Source organism: Elephas maximus, chromosome 2, assembly GCF_024166365.1.
Source record: "Elephas maximus indicus isolate mEleMax1 chromosome 2, mEleMax1 primary haplotype, whole genome shotgun sequence".
Taxonomy (NCBI): Eukaryota; Metazoa; Chordata; class Mammalia; order Proboscidea; family Elephantidae; genus Elephas; species Elephas maximus.
Window position 1 is genome coordinate 80,146,589 of NC_064820.1, and position 19,399 is coordinate 80,165,987.

General features: G+C 37.7%; 1 protein-coding gene across 4 annotated transcripts in view; it reads left to right on the plus strand.

The window, feature by feature from the left end:
* Positions 1 to 11,249, plus strand: part of POLK (DNA polymerase kappa) — an 87,325-nt gene extending 76,076 nt beyond the window's left edge. For 2 of the 4 annotated variants that reach the window (XM_049865878.1, XM_049865886.1), the window contains 5 exons: positions 3,096 to 3,192; positions 4,563 to 4,734; positions 5,772 to 6,710; positions 7,277 to 7,322; positions 7,549 to 11,249. In XM_049865878.1, the coding sequence (XP_049721835.1) occupies positions 3,096 to 3,192; positions 4,563 to 4,734; positions 5,772 to 6,710; positions 7,277 to 7,322; positions 7,549 to 7,633 (1,339 nt within the window). In that variant the 3' untranslated portion in view covers positions 7,634 to 11,249. The remainder of the gene's footprint in view (positions 1 to 3,095; positions 3,193 to 4,562; positions 4,735 to 5,771; positions 6,711 to 7,276; positions 7,323 to 7,548) is intronic. The other 2 variants (XM_049865861.1, XM_049865869.1) reach the window with 2 other exon arrangements.
* Positions 11,250 to 19,399: the final 8,150 nt, after the last annotated feature.

Genomic DNA, 19,399 nt, shown 5'->3' on the forward strand with positions numbered 1-19,399 from the left:
TTAAAATTGCCTTAAAACATCAAACTTGGGGGGAGGAGGAGGCGTTGAAATTCATATCACATACACCCAAAACCCAAACCAGTACTGTCGAGTCAGTTCTGACTCATAGCAACCCTATAAAGAACTCTTAAATCAATAAGAAAGCAAACCAGTAGAAAAAACGGACAAAGGACATAAATACTTAACTGAAAAAGAGATACCAATGGCTCTTAAAACATGTGAGAATATTCTCAATTTCATTTGTAATTAAAGAAATACAGATGGAAAGTTCTCTGAGATAGTATTTTTCACTGAAAAGATTGACAAAGATTCTAACATACTTACTGGCAAGACTATGAATTGAAAAAGATTTAAATTCTTAAGGGGGGGTGGTGTATTTGTTGCTGGTGTGACAAATTCCCACAAACTTAGTGGCTTGAAACAACACGGATTTATTCTCTTGCAGTTCCAGAGGTCGGAAGTCCTAAAATTAAGGTATCAGCAGAGCTGCATTCTTTCTGGAGGTTCTAGGAAAGAATGTTTTTCTTTACCTTTTCTAATTTCCAGAGACCACTTGCATTCCTTGGCTTATGGCACCATCCTCTATCCTCAAACCCAGCAGAGTAGCATCTTCTATACTCTCTGTCTCTGACTCTCATCCTCTTGCCTCCCTCTTATAAGGACCCTTGGGATTACATTGGGGCCGCCCAAATAATCCAGCATAATCTCCCCATCTCAAGATTCTTAATTAGGTCTGTAAAGTTCCTTTGGCCATTCACAAATTCCTGGGATTAGGATATACACAACTTTGGGGGGGGGGATATTATTCAACCTGTTACCAGGGGAAGGCAATTTGACAATATCTATCAAAATTATAACAAATTATGGATAACATTGCAAAGAATGGGAATTTGAGAACACTTAATTGTGTTCATGAGGAACCTGTTCATAGATAAAGAGGCATTCGTTCAAACAGAACAACAGGATACTGCATGATTTAAAGTCAGAAAAAGTGTGTGTCAGGGTTGTATCCTTTCACTGTACTTATTTAATCAGTATGCTGAGCAAGTAATCCGAGAAGCTGGACTATATGAAGAACAGGGCATCAGGACTGGAGGAAGACTCATTAACAGCCTGTGATTTGTAAATGACATAACCTTGCTTGCTGAAATTGAAGAGGACTTAAAGCATTCACTCATGAATATCAAAGACTACAGCCTTCAGTATAGATTACACCATAACGTAAAGAAAACAAAAATCCTCACAACTGGACCAATGAGCAACATCATGATAAATGGAGAAAAGATTGAAGTCAAGGATTTCATTTTACTTGGATCCACAATCAATGCCCATGGAAGCAGGAGTGAAGAAATCAAATGACGTATTGCATTGAACAAATCCGCTGCAAAAGACCTCTTTAAAGTGTTAAAAAGGAAGGATACCATTTTGAGAACTAAGGCACACCTGACCCAGGCCATGGTATTTTCAGCTGCCTCATATGCATATGAAAGCTGGACAATGAAGAACTGACACCTTTGAATTATGGTGTTGGCGAAGACTATGGAATATACCATGGGCTGCTAGAAGGAGGAAAAAAATCTGCTTTGGAAGAAGTACACCAGAATGCTTCTTGGAAGCAAGGATGACAAGACTTCGTCTCACATACTTTGGACTTGATATCAGGAGGGACCTGTCCCTGAAGAAGGACATCATGTTTGGTGAAGTAGAGGTTCTGCAAAAAAAGAGGAACACCCTCATCGAGGTGGATTGACACAATGGCTTCAACAATGGGCTCAAACATAGCAAAATTGTGAGGATGGCGCAAGATGGGGCAGTACTCTGGTTGCTGTTAGAGTCAACTTGATGGCACCTAACAACAACCAACCAACCATGTTGCTGTCAAGTTGATTCTGACTTATAGTGACCCTATAGGACAGAGTAGAACTGCCCCATAGAGTTTCCGAGGAGCAGCTGGTGGATTTGAACTGGCAACTTTTTGGTTAGCAGCCAAGCTCTTAACCACCGTGCCACCAGGGCTCTGCAACAGCGTCAAAATCAGAGGTACACATACCCTTGGATCCCCCAATCCTTTTTCTGGGAATTCATCCCACAGGTGCAATCACCTGTCATTTTGCCTGTTTACAAGGTTATTCGTTGCAGCTTTTTTTAATTGTAGCAAAAGATTGAACATAATTTAATATACATGAATAGAGAGAGGATTGGTTAAATTTTGTTACGTCTTGAAATTGAAACATTATGGTGCCCATATAAAAATGGCCTCGGACAGACAGGGCTGTGGCAGCATGCTTGTCTGTCCGTTTCCCACTTTTGTGTCTTTGAATATATGCCAAATAAAATCTTTCTTTTTGCTTTAAAAAAAAATGAAGAGAAAATGTTTGTTTGCTTATATATGCATAGAATATTTCTGGAGCAATTTGTTAGGATAGGAAGATGTCAGTGAAGAAGAGGAGGACTCTTCACTGTACAGTCATTCGTTCAGGGTCTTGTGCTCAGCACGTCAGTCTCTCTTTAGTGTCTTATTCTTTTATGTTTATATGCTCTCTCAACTTTGTTCAACACTCTTGTGAAGATAAATTCAAGATTTGTATATTTAATCATAACAGCCCCTCATTTCCAGTTTTTATTAGACAACTCTACCTAGGTGCCCTGAACCAACTTCTTAAATCTACTTGGAGATACTTTCCTTCTAGAAAATACATGTTCGATAATGGGAATCATGTTCTCATCTATATTTTCTTAGGATAATCCCATGTAGCAAAGCCTATATGCACATATACTCAATGTGTTGGAAGTTCTGAAGACATTATCATCGTCTATTGGTGACTTGAATCCTCTTTTTTAATCATATTATAGAGAAAGCAAGAGCGTAAGTTACATCTTTGCTAATCAGCGTACCCACCTAAATGGTTTTCCATTGTTTAGGCAGATCTTAGTTGTTTTATTTAATATAATTATTTCTTAATACATCCGAAACTTTTATTGTGTGCTGCAGAAAATACAGCTTAACGCTAGGCCATTTAAACATACTGTATCATTCCTAAATTATCTTGAATTACGATTTACTTTGTCCACCAAAATCATTCTTGTCTTTCTAGGACATTCAGTGAGATAAGTAAAGCAGAAGAACAGTACAGCTTGTGCCAAGAGCTTTGCAGTGAACTTGCTCAAGATCTTCAGAAAAAAGGACTTAAGGTATTTTATTTTGATAGGCTGTTAAAATTTTTAACAATGAGATGCTACCTTGAAGCAGGAGTTAGAGTACTGATTTCTTAAGATGAATAACAACTGAAAAATGACAGAAAAGATTGTTCACATCAATAATCAGAAACCAATTCTGACCCCTATCTGAGACCTAGGATGAAGTCATTACATGGGGAAGCAACTTATGAGGCTCAAGTGGTTCCAAGATAATTCCAGAGGAGTTTATACCACCTCGGGAGTAGATTTGAATAAGTTCAAAACCAGAGTTACGTTGACGTTAGGGAATAAGCCGAGAACAGTTTCCAGTCCCTGAGTCATGCAAATGTTTAAAGTGTTTGGCTGCTAACCGAAAGGTTAGAAGTTCAAGTCTACTCATAAAAGCCTCAGAGGAAAGCCATGGTGACCCGCTTCTGAAAAATCAGCCACTGAAAACCTTATGGAGCACAGGTCTACACTCACACACGATGTTACTACCATGAGTCAGAACCAACTCAACAGTAATTGGCTTCATTGGTCTTATTTTGTATATTATAAAGGCTCTTCCAATCATTCTTTAATATTCTTCTTACATAGACAGTGACATTCTAGAATAGGGTATTTTATTGCAAAGCTCTAATCCAGGTTGTTTTGTTGTTGAGAACAAAAGCCTGGAAGGCTTTGAACTGTCTATCTTATAATCTTCACTCACAACAATCTATATTTAGCATATTTCCGGCACTCCCAAACCAGAGGTGGGGTTATTACAAAGCGTAGTCCAAAAATATTAAAACGTTATAAAGAATGAGATACCTGATGGGTGCGTGTTTTTCTCATAATCTTCCGTCATAGCTTGAGCGTAAAAGGGGTTCTTACATGTAAATTGTTTAGCATAGTATCTGGCATATAGTAGGCACACAATAAGCATGAGCTATTCAAGACCTTTTAAATAAAGTCTCTTTAGAAGGAGTCTTTTCCTCCTTTTTAAGAGAGATTTCTTTCTCTAAAAGAGATTCAGCAAAAAAACAAAAAGGAAAATGCTCAGTTAACTTGTACAAAGATTTGATTACCCCAGTACCCAGTGCCATCGAATTGATTCTGACTCATAGCGACCCTATAGGACAGAGTAGAACAGCCCCATAGAGTTTCCAAGGAGGATTTGATTAGGGAGGGAGTAATAATTGTGGTTAAAATGGCATTTTTAGATTACCCATGAATTTTAATTATTCTTATGATAATTCTCATTACCATGTTTTATAAATAATTGATTATACTTCATTTTCCTTACATGTACATAAGATACCTTTCTGGGTTTTTTCTAACCTGTAATACAACGTTTTGCTAGAAGTGAAAAGCTATGTATAATGACATTCTGTTTGTTACAGGGTAGAACTGTTACCATTAAGCTGAAGAATGTGAATTTTGAAGTCAAAACCCGTGCCTCTACGGTTTCATCTGTTGTTTCTACTGCTGAAGAAATATTTGCCATTGCTAAGGAATTGCTAAGAACGGAAGTTGATGCTGATTTTCCACATCCTTTGAGATTAAGACTTATGGGTATAACTTTTCCTTCCTCTTTTTTCCCTAATTCTGGTAGGATTTCTCAAATAGTCAGTTTTAAAATCCCTTCCATTTTATTTCTTGAACCTGTTTAAGCAGTTGTTACTGTGCTGCTGTCATTTACGTAATTCTTAAAACCTGATGCATGTGAAGTCATGATCATTAATGTGATTACCATAAGAACCAATTAAAGTGGCTCTTTTTCTTCTTACGTGTCCACAATCCCTTTTCTGAAGTCCTTAGGACAAAATATGTTTGAAAATTGAAAACTTCAGATTTTAGAAAGCACATTCAGTGTATATTGAGTACATTTTTTAAAATTCTCCTTTGGGAACTGAGGCAGCACCTCCTGGTCAAACGCATTAATGTTTCTTTACCAAAGCAAAAAAATATTCGCACTTAGTGTAAAGACTGTAAATAGCTTCCATCGGTTTAGTCATTATTTATTATTTGTTGCTTATAATTTTTAGAGCTTTTTAGATTTCAGAATTATGGATAAGAGACTATGGCACTTTATTACCACATCTCCAGTCACCACCTGGTGAAAAGAAAACATGTTTCCAAAGTGAACTGGGTGAGAGGGTGTATATGAATAAGCATTCCAAATGCCCATTTTACTACTAAAAGTGGGTTATTAGCCTTATTTTCATATATGAAAGATAGCACATGCTGAAATAGATTTACAAAGTAATTAGAAGACCTAAAGAGTCTATGTGGTTTATGCCAATAGTGACTTAGTTAATGGTATTGTGTATCAGATATTAATTTTAAGGCCTATATAATCATGCTAACATCAGTAGATACTTAATATTTAATGATAACCAGCTTTATAAAGGAAAATGAATTCCCACTTAAAATACCAGCTTTGAAAATCATCCTTTAATTTAGGAAATATCCTGTGTTACTTATTCTTTCTCTCTAACTAACCTTTTATGTATATGTCACAACAGTATTATGCAATATGTTTTTATGTACTGTGATAGAATTAGTGTTGTTGAATTTGAAATTTATTAATTGTGGTTGGCTTAATTTAGGTGTGCGGGTATCTAGTTTTCCCAATGAAGAAGACAAGAAACACCAACAAAGGAGCATTATTGGCTTCTTACAGGCTAGAAGCCAAGCCCCGGCAGCCACTGAGTGTATACTAGAGAAAACTGACGAAGATCAGTTTACAAAACCTCTAAAAATGTCTCATGAGAGTTTCTTCGATAAAAAAAGATCAGAAATGAAATGGAACCACCAAGACACGTTTAAATGTGAAACTGTGAGTAAACCAAGTTTACACACATCACAACCGTTTCAAGTTTTAAAGAAGAAGATGGATGAGAATTTAGAAACATCAAAGAATTCAGATAACTGTCAGATATTTACCTGTCCTGTTTGCTTTAGGGCGCAAGAAAGCATCAGCCTGGAAGTCTTTAATAGACATGTGGATGCATGTCTTGGTGGACCTTCAGTCAGTGAAGACCATGCTTTCTCTTCAGAAGTTAACAGGGAAGAAAACGCACATCATTCTCTTTCACTCTTTGAGAAGCAGGATTCTGAAGCCCATCAGAAGAATACAGAGGTCACTTCAGTAGACTGTGCAGATTTGATAGAGACTGTAGGGAACCTATCTAAAGCAGAAAGTATAGATGCTTTAAGTAATAAGCACAGCAAAGAGGAATGTCATAGCCTTCCAAGCAAGTCTTTTAATACTGAGTGCTTTCATCAGAGCTCTTCTTATACTGTTTCACTGGAAAATGAAGATGGCATATCATTAAGTAGGCAAGAATCCTCCCAGCCATCTTCACATGGAATGATAACCGACCAAGCTCTAGTTTGTCCTGTTTGTAACCTAGACCAAAAGACTTCAGATCTTTCCCTATTCAATATGCATGTGGATGTTTGCTTAAATAAAGGTATTATCCAGGAACTGAGGAAGGATAAAGTTAATCCAGTTAACCAACCCAAACAATGCTCAACAAGTACTGGTGAGTTTACAGTCATTATAAAGAACTTGATTTTCTAGAAATATGTCTTGTTACAGTTAATGAGATTGTTGTTAAATCTGAAGCTCATACCATTAAAAGGGTAGTTTGTGTATATTGCCATTTAGGAAAATGTTAGTGCTTTACCATAGGTTAGGATTAACTGAAACCACTGGATTTTGAATCTTGGGGAAACTTTGGTTTGGGCTTGATTTGAACTCAGAGGTTTAAGGAGTTGAGTGATATAATCAAAGAAGAAATTCCTTAAAACAAGATTTGCCACAGTGGGTAAATTAACTGTAAATACATAGCCAGAAAGTCTCCTTAACTTATTTTTTGGTAGTTCTGACTCTAGCCAAATTTCAAAAATAAATGCAATATTGATAGAACTAGTAAACTACAAAGAAATTATGCTTATAAAGTTAGATTCTTTTATCTATTAATATAAACTGTAGTACTGAGGAAGTTTCTTATTGTTATTAATCAGTTTTAACTTTTCAATTTTGTATGCAGTTTTTGAATTGTTTCATGCTACTCCTTATGGAGTGTCTTGTCTTCTCTTCCCTCAGCAGGTAGCGCAGGCAGAGCACAGAAGACTGTAACAAGAACAAGAAGGTATGCTGGGATTGACTTCACAGCAACTGCTTTCATTTTTGTTTGGTTTTATTTAAGCTTTAACAAAACTGCCTACAAAGCTCACATTCTGAGGTCCAATTTTTTAAGAGGTGTTAAATTTTGTTTTTATGAATTATCAAGCAACGTTTAAAAAATCAATGATTTGCAAAACTGTTCTTTTTAAATCTCTTCCTGCATTTTAATTATGTGTTCTTTTTTATTTCAGGCCAGGACTGATAACAAAGCATTCAAGATCAAAGAAAACAAAGCCAGACAATTCCAGACACACCCTCGATCTATTTTTTAAATGAACATTGAACATTTTTGTCATTAATTTTTTCAGTAGAGCTTCTTATTTTATAATCAAGGAGTTTATTCTTCTTCATTAAAAGTTTAGATATGTATTTAGTTAAAAGCAAGTGCAGTGATCTGTCTCCAAAAGATATTTATTTCCTTTCATATGAATTTGGAATATATGCTAATTTACTTCTGTATACCTTTTTGAAAACCGTGAGAATTTCATTTCCAGTATACATCAACTGGGAATCAGTGATGTTAGGGTAATTTATAAAAAGAGAAACCTAAGAATAGAAATAGAAAGTCATTTCTTTCTTTATTGTTTTTGTAATGACCATAAAAACATTTATAAGGACTCTCAGAGGTCCACACAAACCTAATCTAGCCTAAGAATTTTTTAGCACTTACCCACTTTGTTGGCACTGGACTATCGTATTTGATCCTAGTTTCTTCAGGTACCTCATGAGCTTTCATAACTAAAATTTATCATAAGTGCTGTGAAGAATATTAGCAGAACTAGTATGAGTGGTTTTGTACCTTCAGAAAATACCACAAGATTATTTGTTAAAGAGATTTTTACTTAAAATATGATTGTTTTTCTTATTTAAAATTCCTTTATCTTGTGAATAAGCACTTGATTCACTTTAAGCAATATTTAACCAAAGATTCAAGGTAGTTATTTTCTTATGTAGGACTTTTAAATGGCATTATTTAATTTCTTGGCAGTTACGTTTGTACTTTCTTCAAGAGAAAAATGTATAATTCAAAAGATTATACATCGCTTCGTTACATTTTATAATTTTTTTTTTATTATTTACACAGTTTAACAGTTTTAAATAGTTATTCCAAACGTTTTTGAGCTATCAGTAAGTTAGAGTTCTTATCAAAAGACAATTATTTAATTGGAATATGAAGATGAAAACCAATTCTGTTAATGCTTTAGGAACTGAATCTTTTGTTCTTTTATTTATTTTTTTATTTTCTCTTTTTCTACTTTTCATATTTTAGCTTATTATCCAAATATATAAGCACATAATATTTTTAGGGATAGCTTAAATTAGGATATTGCACAATCTTTGGCCCAAGTGGTAACTTAACTTTTAATTAGATTATTTAAAATTAGGCTTAATGCTTATTATTATATACTGTGTTATTATATTATTATATATTATGGTGGATACAAAAAGTTATAGAGTTATAGTTCTTGAATGTGTGACTTACTTATGTAAGTACTGTATAAAATTAAGTTCAATGAAACACTGATTTAATGTATTGAAAAGTAGATAGCACCATATTTAGTTATTTCCGTCCTTAGGAATAACACAAAGGTACCCTCTATAATTTTGCTGGAGATCCTACCCAATTCAATAAATAAATAAGATGAATAAAAACTGGAAACAAAGGGGGAAAAAGATTTCTTTATTGTCAGATGATATGTTTGTCTATTTTTAAAGAAAAATCCACGTTTAATAAAGGAGTTCAGGAGAGTTTATGGCTACAAGATCAATGTACAAAATCGAAGGATTACATCCAAAGATATTTCTGACTGTCCTCATTTAAAATATGTCTTTATTTGTACCTGCTTACCTTTTAATTCATTCTTCCCCTTCATTGCCACTATACCTCTGCCAACCCTATCTCTATTATTGAATCCCATCTACTCTTTTAGGGCTTCTTGAAAACATCCATTTCTTTCTATTCCTTTTGTCAAGCTCTTAACCAGTTGCCTAAACTCTGACCTCCCAACTCATTACTCAGCTTTCAATTTCTTTCCCTGCTCTAAACCGTCTTATGCATTTTTTTTTTTTTTACAGATTAACCATAAACAATGCTTTCATAATACCATTTTAATGTTAAAAATATAAAACCTCAAAAGCTCTCAACCACTTCCAGAATTAGTGGGGATTTCTGTGGTATAAATACTCCCACAATAATTTATTTCAAGCTGTATACATCATGTCAACCAGGTCACAAAATTCCTGAAAATTTAGCAGTCAACTCTTGGAAGACAGTACAAGCTAGCTCCCACACTCTGTAATGTACTCCAAACACTGCTTGGTATTCAAGGCCATATAGCCACACCGCAGAGCTTGTAGTTTCCTGAATGTTGGTTGTTGCCACCAAGTCAGCTCCAACTCATGGCAACCTTGTATGTAACAGCTACCTGTGTAAATGTGGCCTGGTCCTGTGCCAACTTCATGATCATTGGTATTTTTGAATCCATTGTTGCAGCTATATGTGAAATCCTTCCCACTGAGGATTTCCCTTGTTTTTGTTGGCCCTCTACCAAGCGTGATGTCTTTTTCTAGCGATTGGTCTTTTCTTATGACATGTCTAAAGTAAGCATGTTGCAGTTTCACCATCCTTGCTTCTAAGGAACATTCTGGTTGTATTTCTTCTAAGACTGATTTGTTCGTTCTTTTGGCATCCCTCAGTGTATTCAATATTCTTCACCAACACCACTGTTCTAATATATCAATTCTTCTGTCTTCCTTTTTCACTATCCAACTTTTTCATGCCTATGAAGTGATTGAAAAGACCATGACTTGGGTCAGACATTCCTTAGTTATCAAAATGAAATCTTTACTTTTTGAAACTTTAAGAGATCTTTTGCAGCAGATATGCCCAATGCAATCCATCATTTGATTTCTTGACTGCTGCTTCCATGGGTGTTGATTGTGGATCCAAGTAAAACAAAATTTTTGACAACTTCATTTTTTTTCTCCATTTATTATGATGTTTATCAGTCCAGCTGTGAGGATTTTCATTTTCTTCATGTTCAAGTGTAGTCCGTACTACCACCCATCTGTCAGTTTGCCATACTATGGTAGCTTGCCTGCTGCTATACCAGCAGAGTGACCCATGGTGGAGAGTTTTCGGCAGAGCTTTCAGACTAAGACAGACTAGGAAGAAAGGCCTAGTGAACTATTTCTAAAAATGAGTCAGTGAAATCCCTATGTATGATAACCAGTTTCCTGCATAGGCCAAGCTATTTCCCCCTTCTGGTATCTGTACTCAGTTGCTCCCTCTGCCAAGGATGTGCTTCCTGCGGGCCTCATTGTTCTCTCTCCCACCAGACAGTCACTCATCTTTCAACCCAGCCCAAGAGCTACCTTCAGGAAAGTATTCCTCACCCTCTGGAAAAACTGATATGTTCCTCCTTTGTGCTCCTGTTTTTCTATGAAAACCTTAAAACATCCTTTGCTGTGTGTCTGTTTTTTTTTTTAATGTAATAAGTTGCAGGCTTCTAGAGACTCAGGGCTGTCTTTTATTTATCTCTGAATTCCAAGGATGAAGCATATGACCTGGCACATTGTCAGCATTGGCAATCATTTGTTGACACATAAATGAATAAATAGTATGTGCCCAATGAGTGGTGTCTATTACTATCTTTATTTCTGTCTGGGTAGACTATGTAGGTGGCTGCACTCAAGCTGAGCCTAGGGGGCATTCCAGAAGAAAGGGATTGCATTTCTTTGCCTTTATTGAATAATGGCTTACTTTGCAAATGTTTTATTGCTATATCCTTTTTTGGATGTTTGGGGACTTGGAACTATTTGGAAGAAGGCTCAAAATACGGCAACCTAAGGCTAAAAAACATGTTTTTTAAGGAAATATTCCATTTTGAAAATCATACCATACCACTGCCTGATGCTAATTTTTATTTTTTAAGTAATGTTCCATTTTGAAAAATGATGATGTATTTGAACACCTGGTCCTGGTGGGATTTTAATGACCTTTAAGGAAAGGTGATGTTTATTTCCCTGGAGTGAAAACTGTTCTTTTGTTGTATAATTATGGGATAATTACCTATGTTTTTAATGCAAAATTGGATGAAAAGTTTTCAAGAAAAACTTCAAGTATTATGTTGAGTATAGGGAAACATTCCATTTACCAAGGAAACCGTAATATTAAACTGCTTCCTTTACAAGGGTGAGGCAATTTATGATAGTCTTGTTTTGTGCCCACTGCTGTCTACAGAAGGCTCAGGGAGACAGAAGATAATTCAAAGACAAATGATGATGATGCTTTACTTCTAGCTTCAGTCTCTAAAGTTTATTAGGGTTTCTAACTGTTCAATATATTTGTGTGTGTATGTGTGTGTGTGTGTGTAAACATAATACATTTCCACTCCACCTCTGCCAATCCCATCTCTACTACTGAGTTCTGTCTACTCTTGTAAGGGCCTCTTGAAAACATTCATTTCTGAACATTATTTTGTCAAGCTTTTATTAGTTGCCCCAACTCTGACCTTCCAACTCATTTCTCACCTTTCAATTTCGTTCCCTGCTCTAAATCATCTTGTGCATTTTTAAAAGATTAGCCATAAAAAATGCTTTCCTAATATCACTCTTAGGTTAAAATATAGACATTAATAGGTATATGTATTACATATACAGGAGAGAGACAGAGAAGAGTCCCCTAAATTGGAGACAAAAAGAAGGTGACTCAGTTTTGGGATCAAATCGAATTCTGTTTTATGAAGCCTCAAAAGTTTTTTCACTCCTAGAATATGCCAAGCTTCCAATTTAACCTCTAAAAGCATCCACAGGTGTAAGATGTCCCAAGGTTTTTTTATTTGAAATTCATTCATCAAACATGCTATGCTTAGGTGCTGGGGATTCAGGGCAGAGATTCTGATTGTCCTTCAATATTCTTTTCTTCCATATTAGAATTTTAGCTGGGCAAATGGCCAGAATAAGCTACTGTATTTCGCTGATTATTTTAAATACCACTAAGAAATAGGAGTCCCTGGGTGGCGCAAATGATTAATCACTGGACCGCTAGCAGAAAGCTTGGCATTTTGAACCCACCCAGAGGCATCTCAGAAGACAGGCCTGGTGATTTGCTTCCAAAAGGTCACGGCCTTGAAAACCCTTTGGAGCACAGTTCTGCTCTGCACACGTGGGGTCACCATGAGTGGAAATCAACTCAATAGCGACTAACAAAAACAAGAAAAAATAAATACCCAAGATGGGGAGTCTAATAGTATACCTGTGTAAGGACGGGATGCCAAGGTTAGCACTTTCAGAGCAAGGATAAAGGAGAAATAAATCCTCCACAAAGAAAGAGGCAGCAAAGCAACTTGCATGCTCCACCTTGGCAGTGGGTAGAGGGAAGAACTGCCACTGAGAATTTGAATCACAAACCAGCACATACGTAGGTGTATAGTCTGAATTTACAAAGTGAGCTCAAATGGAAAATTTAAAGTGCTCTCAGGTTGGTATTGTCCTTAGTGACTGGCAGAACCAAATGCTCTCTGGGAGAACTCAACTTCCATTCAGGCAAATAAGCAAGGATGGTGAGACTTTGGCCCTCTTACTGTGGATGCGTCATCAGGAAAGATCAAATGCTAGAAAAGGACATCATGTTTGGTGAAGTCGAGGGCCAGTGAAAATGAGGGAAACCTTCAAATGAGATAGATTGATACAGTAGCCACAACAATGGACTCCAAACATACAACGATCACAATGGCACAGGCCCAGGCAACATTTCATTGTTACACATGAGGTGGCCATGAGTCACAGCCAACTCTATAGCAACTAACAACCCTGTGTTCTGTTGTAGGCACTGGAGGTGCAGCAAGGAATAAGGGTTACGGAAATCCTCATCTTCATGAAGCTTACGTTCTAGTGGGGGAGACAGATAGTAAACAGATCGCCATTTCAGTGACAAGTGGTACAAAGGCAAAAGGTAACAGCTTATGGGAATGAAGAGAGAAGGTGGGGAGACTGCTTTAGTGGGATCAAAGAAGGCTTCTCTATCAAAGTGATATTTGAGCTGAGACCTTAATAATATGAAAGACTAAACCCTTAAAAAAAATCAAGGGGTGGAGTAGCATTCTAGGCAGAAGAAAACAGAAGCTTAATGGCTGTGAAGCAGGGAAACACTGGAAGAATAATATGAATGGGGAAAAGCTGTCATGCCTGAGGTCAGAGAGATAGGTACAGCCAGATCATGTGGGGCCATATCTTGTACGCATTAGCATACTCAGAATTAATCTTGTGGTTGAGAACTAATCTGTTGTTTGAAACAGGATGAAAGAATATCACTTGTAGTATGCTCCATAGCTTCTCCTCTAGCCCCAAGATCTCAGGGAAAATAAGGAAATTGAGCCCAACCAAAACTACATATAGTTCACATAACGACTGATTTGGGGGTTTGGTTTCATCTGCTATAATAGGATAAGTACCACGCACTATTATAAGGGCATGGAGCATAACACGATGATGCATTTTTTCTTGTCATTGATAAGATTTTAACAAATTAAATTTCTTGGCTTAGAATTTGAAAGCAATTTGTGTGACATGAATTACTTGGATAACACAATTCAGAGCTTTTTGTAGTTGTTTGTATGATTTTCATTGATAGTAGCAGTTTCCACTGTTACTTTCTTTTTTGTGTATGTCGTGTTCTGATTTTTAAAAATTTAGTTATGAGCATATATATATATATATCCCTGGCGGTGTAGTGGTTAAGAGATACGGCTGCTAACCAAATGGTCTGCAGTTCGAACTCACCAGCTGCTCCTTGGAAACATCATGGGGCAGTTCTACTCTGTACTATAGGGTTGCCATGAGTCGGAACCAACTCAACAGCAACAGGTTTATATATATATATATATATATATATATATATATATAATTTTGTATCTTGTTTTTTGCAATTACATATTACAAATAATTTCCATGTTAATGCATAGCCTGCTAATACTGCAAATATTTAATGCCCTGAATCTGCTATAGTTTTGATCATGTCTCTATCATGAACATTAGGCCCATTCCATACTTTTTTTTTTCCTTGCTCTTTTTTTTTTAATTGTGCTTTAAGTGAAAGTTTACAATTCAAGTCAGTTTCTCATCCAAAAGCTTATACACACATTGTTATGTGACCCCAGTTGCTCTCCCTACAATGTGGCAACACATTTCTTCTCTCCACCCTGTATTTCCTGTGTCAATTCAACCAGTTCCTGTCCCCCTCTGCCTTCTCATCTGGCCTCCAGACAGGAGCTGCCCACAAAGTCTCATGTGTCTACTTGAGCTAAGCAGCACACTCCTCACCAGGATCATTTTATGTCTTATAGTCCAGTCTAATCTTTGTCTGAAGAGTTGGCTTCAGGAATGGTTTTAATTTTGGGCTAACAGACAGTCTGAGGGCCATGAACTCTGGGGTCCCTCCAGTCTCAGTTAGACCACTGAGTCTGGTCTTTTTACTAGAATCTGAGGTCTGCATACCACTTTTCTCCTGTTCCATAAGGGACTTTCTGTTGTGTTCCCTGTCAGGGCAGTCGGTGGTGGTAGTCGGGCACCATCTAGTTCTGGCTTCAGGCTAACAGAGTCTCTGGCTTATGTGGCCCTTTCTGTCTCTTGGGCTCATATTTTCCTTGTGTCTTTACAGTTCTTCATTCTCCTTTGCTTCAGGTGGGTTGAGACCAATTGATGCATCTTAGATAGCTGCTTGCTAGCATTGAAGATCCCAGATGCCACTCACCAAAGTGGGATGCAGAAAGGTTTCTTAACAAATTTTATTATGCCAGTTGACCTAGATGTCCCCAGAAACCATGGTCCGAAGAGCCCTGACCCTGCTACTCTGTCCCTCAAAGTGTTTGGCTATAGTCAGGAAACTTCTTAGCTTTTGGTTTAGTCCAGTTGTGCTGACTTCCCCTGTATTGTCACACACTTTTTAAAAGAAAGTTTGGACCAAGTGGGATTCATACCAGGTATGCAGGGATGGTTCAACATTAGAAAAACAATTAATGTAATCCACCACATTAATAAAACAAAAGACAAGAATCACATAATTTTATCAATTGATGCAGAAAAGGCATTTGACAAAGTTCAGCAGTCATTCATCATAAAAACTCTCAGCAAATAGGAATAGAAGGAAAATTTCTCAACATAATAAAGGGCATTTATACAAAGCCAACAGCCAACATCACCCTAAATGGAGAGAGCCTGAAAAACACTCCCACTGAGATCGGGAACCAGACAAGGATGCCCTTTATCACCACTCTTATTCAACATTGTGCTGGAAGTCCTAGCCAGAGCAATTAGGCTAGATAAAGAAATAAAGGGCATCCAGGTTGGCAAGGAAAAAGTAAAAGTATCTCTATTTGCAGATGACATGATCTTATACACAGAAAACCCTAAGGAATCCTCCAGAAAACTACTGAAACTAATAGAAGAGTTCAGCAGAGTATTGGAATATGACATGCAAAAATCAGTTGGATTCCTCTACACCAACAAAAAGAACATCGAAGAGAAAATCACCAAATCAATGCCATTTACAGTAGCCACCAAGAAGATAAAATACTTAGGAATAAATCTTACCAAAGATGTAAAAGACCTATACAAAGAAAACTACAGTACACTTTTGCAAGAAACCAAGAGACTTACATAAGTGGAAGAATATACCTTGCTCATGGATAGGAAGACTTAACATTATAAAAATGTCTATTCTACCAAAAGCGATCTATACATTTAATGCAATTCCAATCCAAATCCCAACGACATTCTTCAATGAGATGGAGAAACAAATCACCAACTTCATATGGAAGGGAAAGAGGCCCCCAGTAAATAAGGCATTAGTGAAAAAGAAGAACAAAGTGGGAAACCTTACTTTACCTGATTTTAGAACCTATTTTACCGCCACAGTAGTCAAAACAGCCTGGTACTGGTACAACAACGGACACATGGACCAATGGAACAGAATTGAGAATCCAGACATAAATCCATCCACATATGAGCAGTTGATATTTGACAAAGGCCCCAAAACAGTTAAATGGGGAAAAGACAGTCTTTTTAACAAGTGGTACTGGCATAACTGGATATCCTTCCGGAAAAAAATGAAACAAGACCCATACCTCACTCCATGCACAAAAACGAACTCAAAGTGGATCAAAGACCTAAATATAAAATCTAAAACAATAAAGATCATGGAAGAAAAAATAGGGACAACGTTAGGAGCCCTAATACACGGCATAAACAGTATACAAAACATAAAGAACGTAGAAGAAAAACTAGATAACTGGGAGCTCCTAAAAATCAAACACCTATGCTCATCCAAAGACTTCACCAAAAGAGCAAAAAGATTACCTACAGACTGGGAAAAAGTTTTTACCTATGACATTTCTGATCAGCGCTTGATCTCTAAAATCTACATGATACTGCAAAAACTCAACTGCAAAAAGACAAATAACCCAATTAAGAAATGGGCAAAAGATAACATGGAGGAACCTGGAAGGCATTATGCTGAGCGAAATTAGTCAGAGGCAAAAGGACAAATATTGTATAAGACCACTATTATAAGATCTTAAGAAATAGTATAAACTGAGAAGAACACATACTTTTGTGGTTATGAGGGAGGGAGGGAGGGAGGGTGGGAGAGGGTTTTTTACTGATTAGTTAGTAGATAAGAACTACTTTAGGTGAAGGGAAGGACAACACTCAATACACAGAAGGTCAGCTCAAATGGACTGGACCAAATGCAAAGAAGTTTCCGGGATAAACTGAATGCTTCAAAGGTCAGCGAAGCAAGGGCGGGGGTTTGGGGACTATGGCTTAAGGGGACTTCTAAGTCAATTGGCAAAATAATTCTATTATGAAAACATTCTGCATCCTACTTTGAAATGTGGCATCTGGGGTCTTAAATGCTAACAAGCGGCCATCTAAGATGCATCAATTGGTCTCAACCCACCTGGATCAAAGAAGAATGAAGAACACCAAGGTCACACGACAACTACGAGCCCAAGAGACAGAAAGGGCCACATGAACCAGAGACTTACATCATCCTGAGACCAGAAGAACTAGATGGTGTCCGGCCACAACTGATGACTGCCCTGACGGGGAGCACAACAGAGAACCCCTGAGGGAGCAGGAGATCAGTGGGATGCAGACCCCAAATTCTCATAAAAAGACCAGACTTAATGGTCTGACTGAGACTAGAGGAATCCCGGCGGTCATGGTCCCCAAACCTTCTGTTGGCCCAGGACAGGAACCATTCCCGAAGACAACTCATCAGACATGGAAGGGACTGGACAATGGGTTCGAGAGAGATGTTGATGAAGAGTGAGCTACTTGTATCAGGTGGACACTTGAGACTGTGTTGGCATCTCCTGTCTGGAGGGGAGATAGGAGGGTAGAGAGGGTTAGAAACTGGCAAAATTGTTACGAAAGGAGAGACCGGAAGGGCTGACTCATTAGGGGGAGAGTAAGTGGGAGTATGGAGTAAGGTGTATATAAACTTATATGTGACAGACTGACTTGATTTGTAAACATTCACTTAAAGCTCAATAAAAATTATTTAAAAAAAAGAAAAGCAAAGAAATGGGCAAAAGATATGAGTAGACACTTCACTAAAGAAGACATTCAGGTAGCTAACAGATATATGAGGAAATGTTCACGATCATTAGAGAAATACAGATCAAAACTACAATGAGATTTCATCTCACTCCAACAAGGCTGGCTTTAATCCAAAAAACACAAAATAATAAATGTTGAAGAGGCTGTGGAGAGATTGGAACACTTCTACACTGCTGGTGGGAATGTCAAATGGTACAACCACTTTGGAAATCAATGTGGCGCTTCCTTAAAAAGTTAGAAATAGAACTACCATACGATCCAGCAATCCCACTTCTTGGAATATATCCCAGAGAAATAAGAGCCTTTACACGAACAGATATATGCACACCCATGTTTACTGCAGCACTGTTAACAATAGCAAAAAGATGGAAGCAACCAAGGGGCCCATCAATGGATGAATGGATAAATAAATTACGGTATTATTCACACAATAGAATACTACTCATCTATAAAGAACAGTGATGAATCTGTGAAACATTTCATAACATGGAGGAACCTGGAAGGCATTATGCTGAGTGAAACTAGTTAGTTGCAAAAGGACAAATATTGTATAAGACCACTATTATAAGAACTTGAGAAATGGTTTAAACAGAGAAAAAAACATTCTTTTGTGGTTACAAGAGGGGGGAGGGAGGGAGGGTGGGAGAAAGGTACTCACTAATTAGATAGTAGATAAGAACTACTTTAGGTGAAGGGAAAGACAGCACACAATAGAGGGGAGGTGAGCACAATTGGACTAAACCAAAAGCAAAGCAGTTTCCTGAATAAACTGAATGCTTCGAAGGCCAGCGTAGCAGGGCCAGGGGTCTGGGGACCATGGTTTCAGGGGAGATCTAAGTCAATTTGCATAATAAAATCTATAAACAAAACATTCTGCATCCCACTTTGAAGAGTGGTGTCTGGGGTCTTAAATGCTAGCAAGCAGCCATCTAAGATGCATCACTTGGTCTCAACCCACCTGCATCAAAGGAGAATGAAGAACACCAGGAACACAAGATGATTATGAACCCAAGAGACAGAAAGGGCCACATGAACCAGCGACTACATCATCCTGAGACCTGAAGAACTAGATGGTGACCGGCTACAACCGATGACTGCCCTGACAGGCAACACAACAGAGAACCCCTGAGGGAGCAGGAGAGCAGCAGGATGCAGACCCCAAATTCTCGTAAGACCAGACTTAACGGTCTGAGACTAGAAGGACCCTGGTGGTCATGGCCCCCAGAACTTCTGTTGCCCCAGGACAGGGCAGGAACCATTCCCGGGATGCTGGTGAGGAGTGAGCTTCTTGGATCAGGTGGACACTTGAGACTATGTTGGCATCTCCTGCCTGGAAAGGAGATGAGAGGGTGGAGGAGGTTAGAAGCTGGCAAAAAGAACACGAAAAGAGAGAGTGGAGGGAGAGAGCAGGCTGCCTCA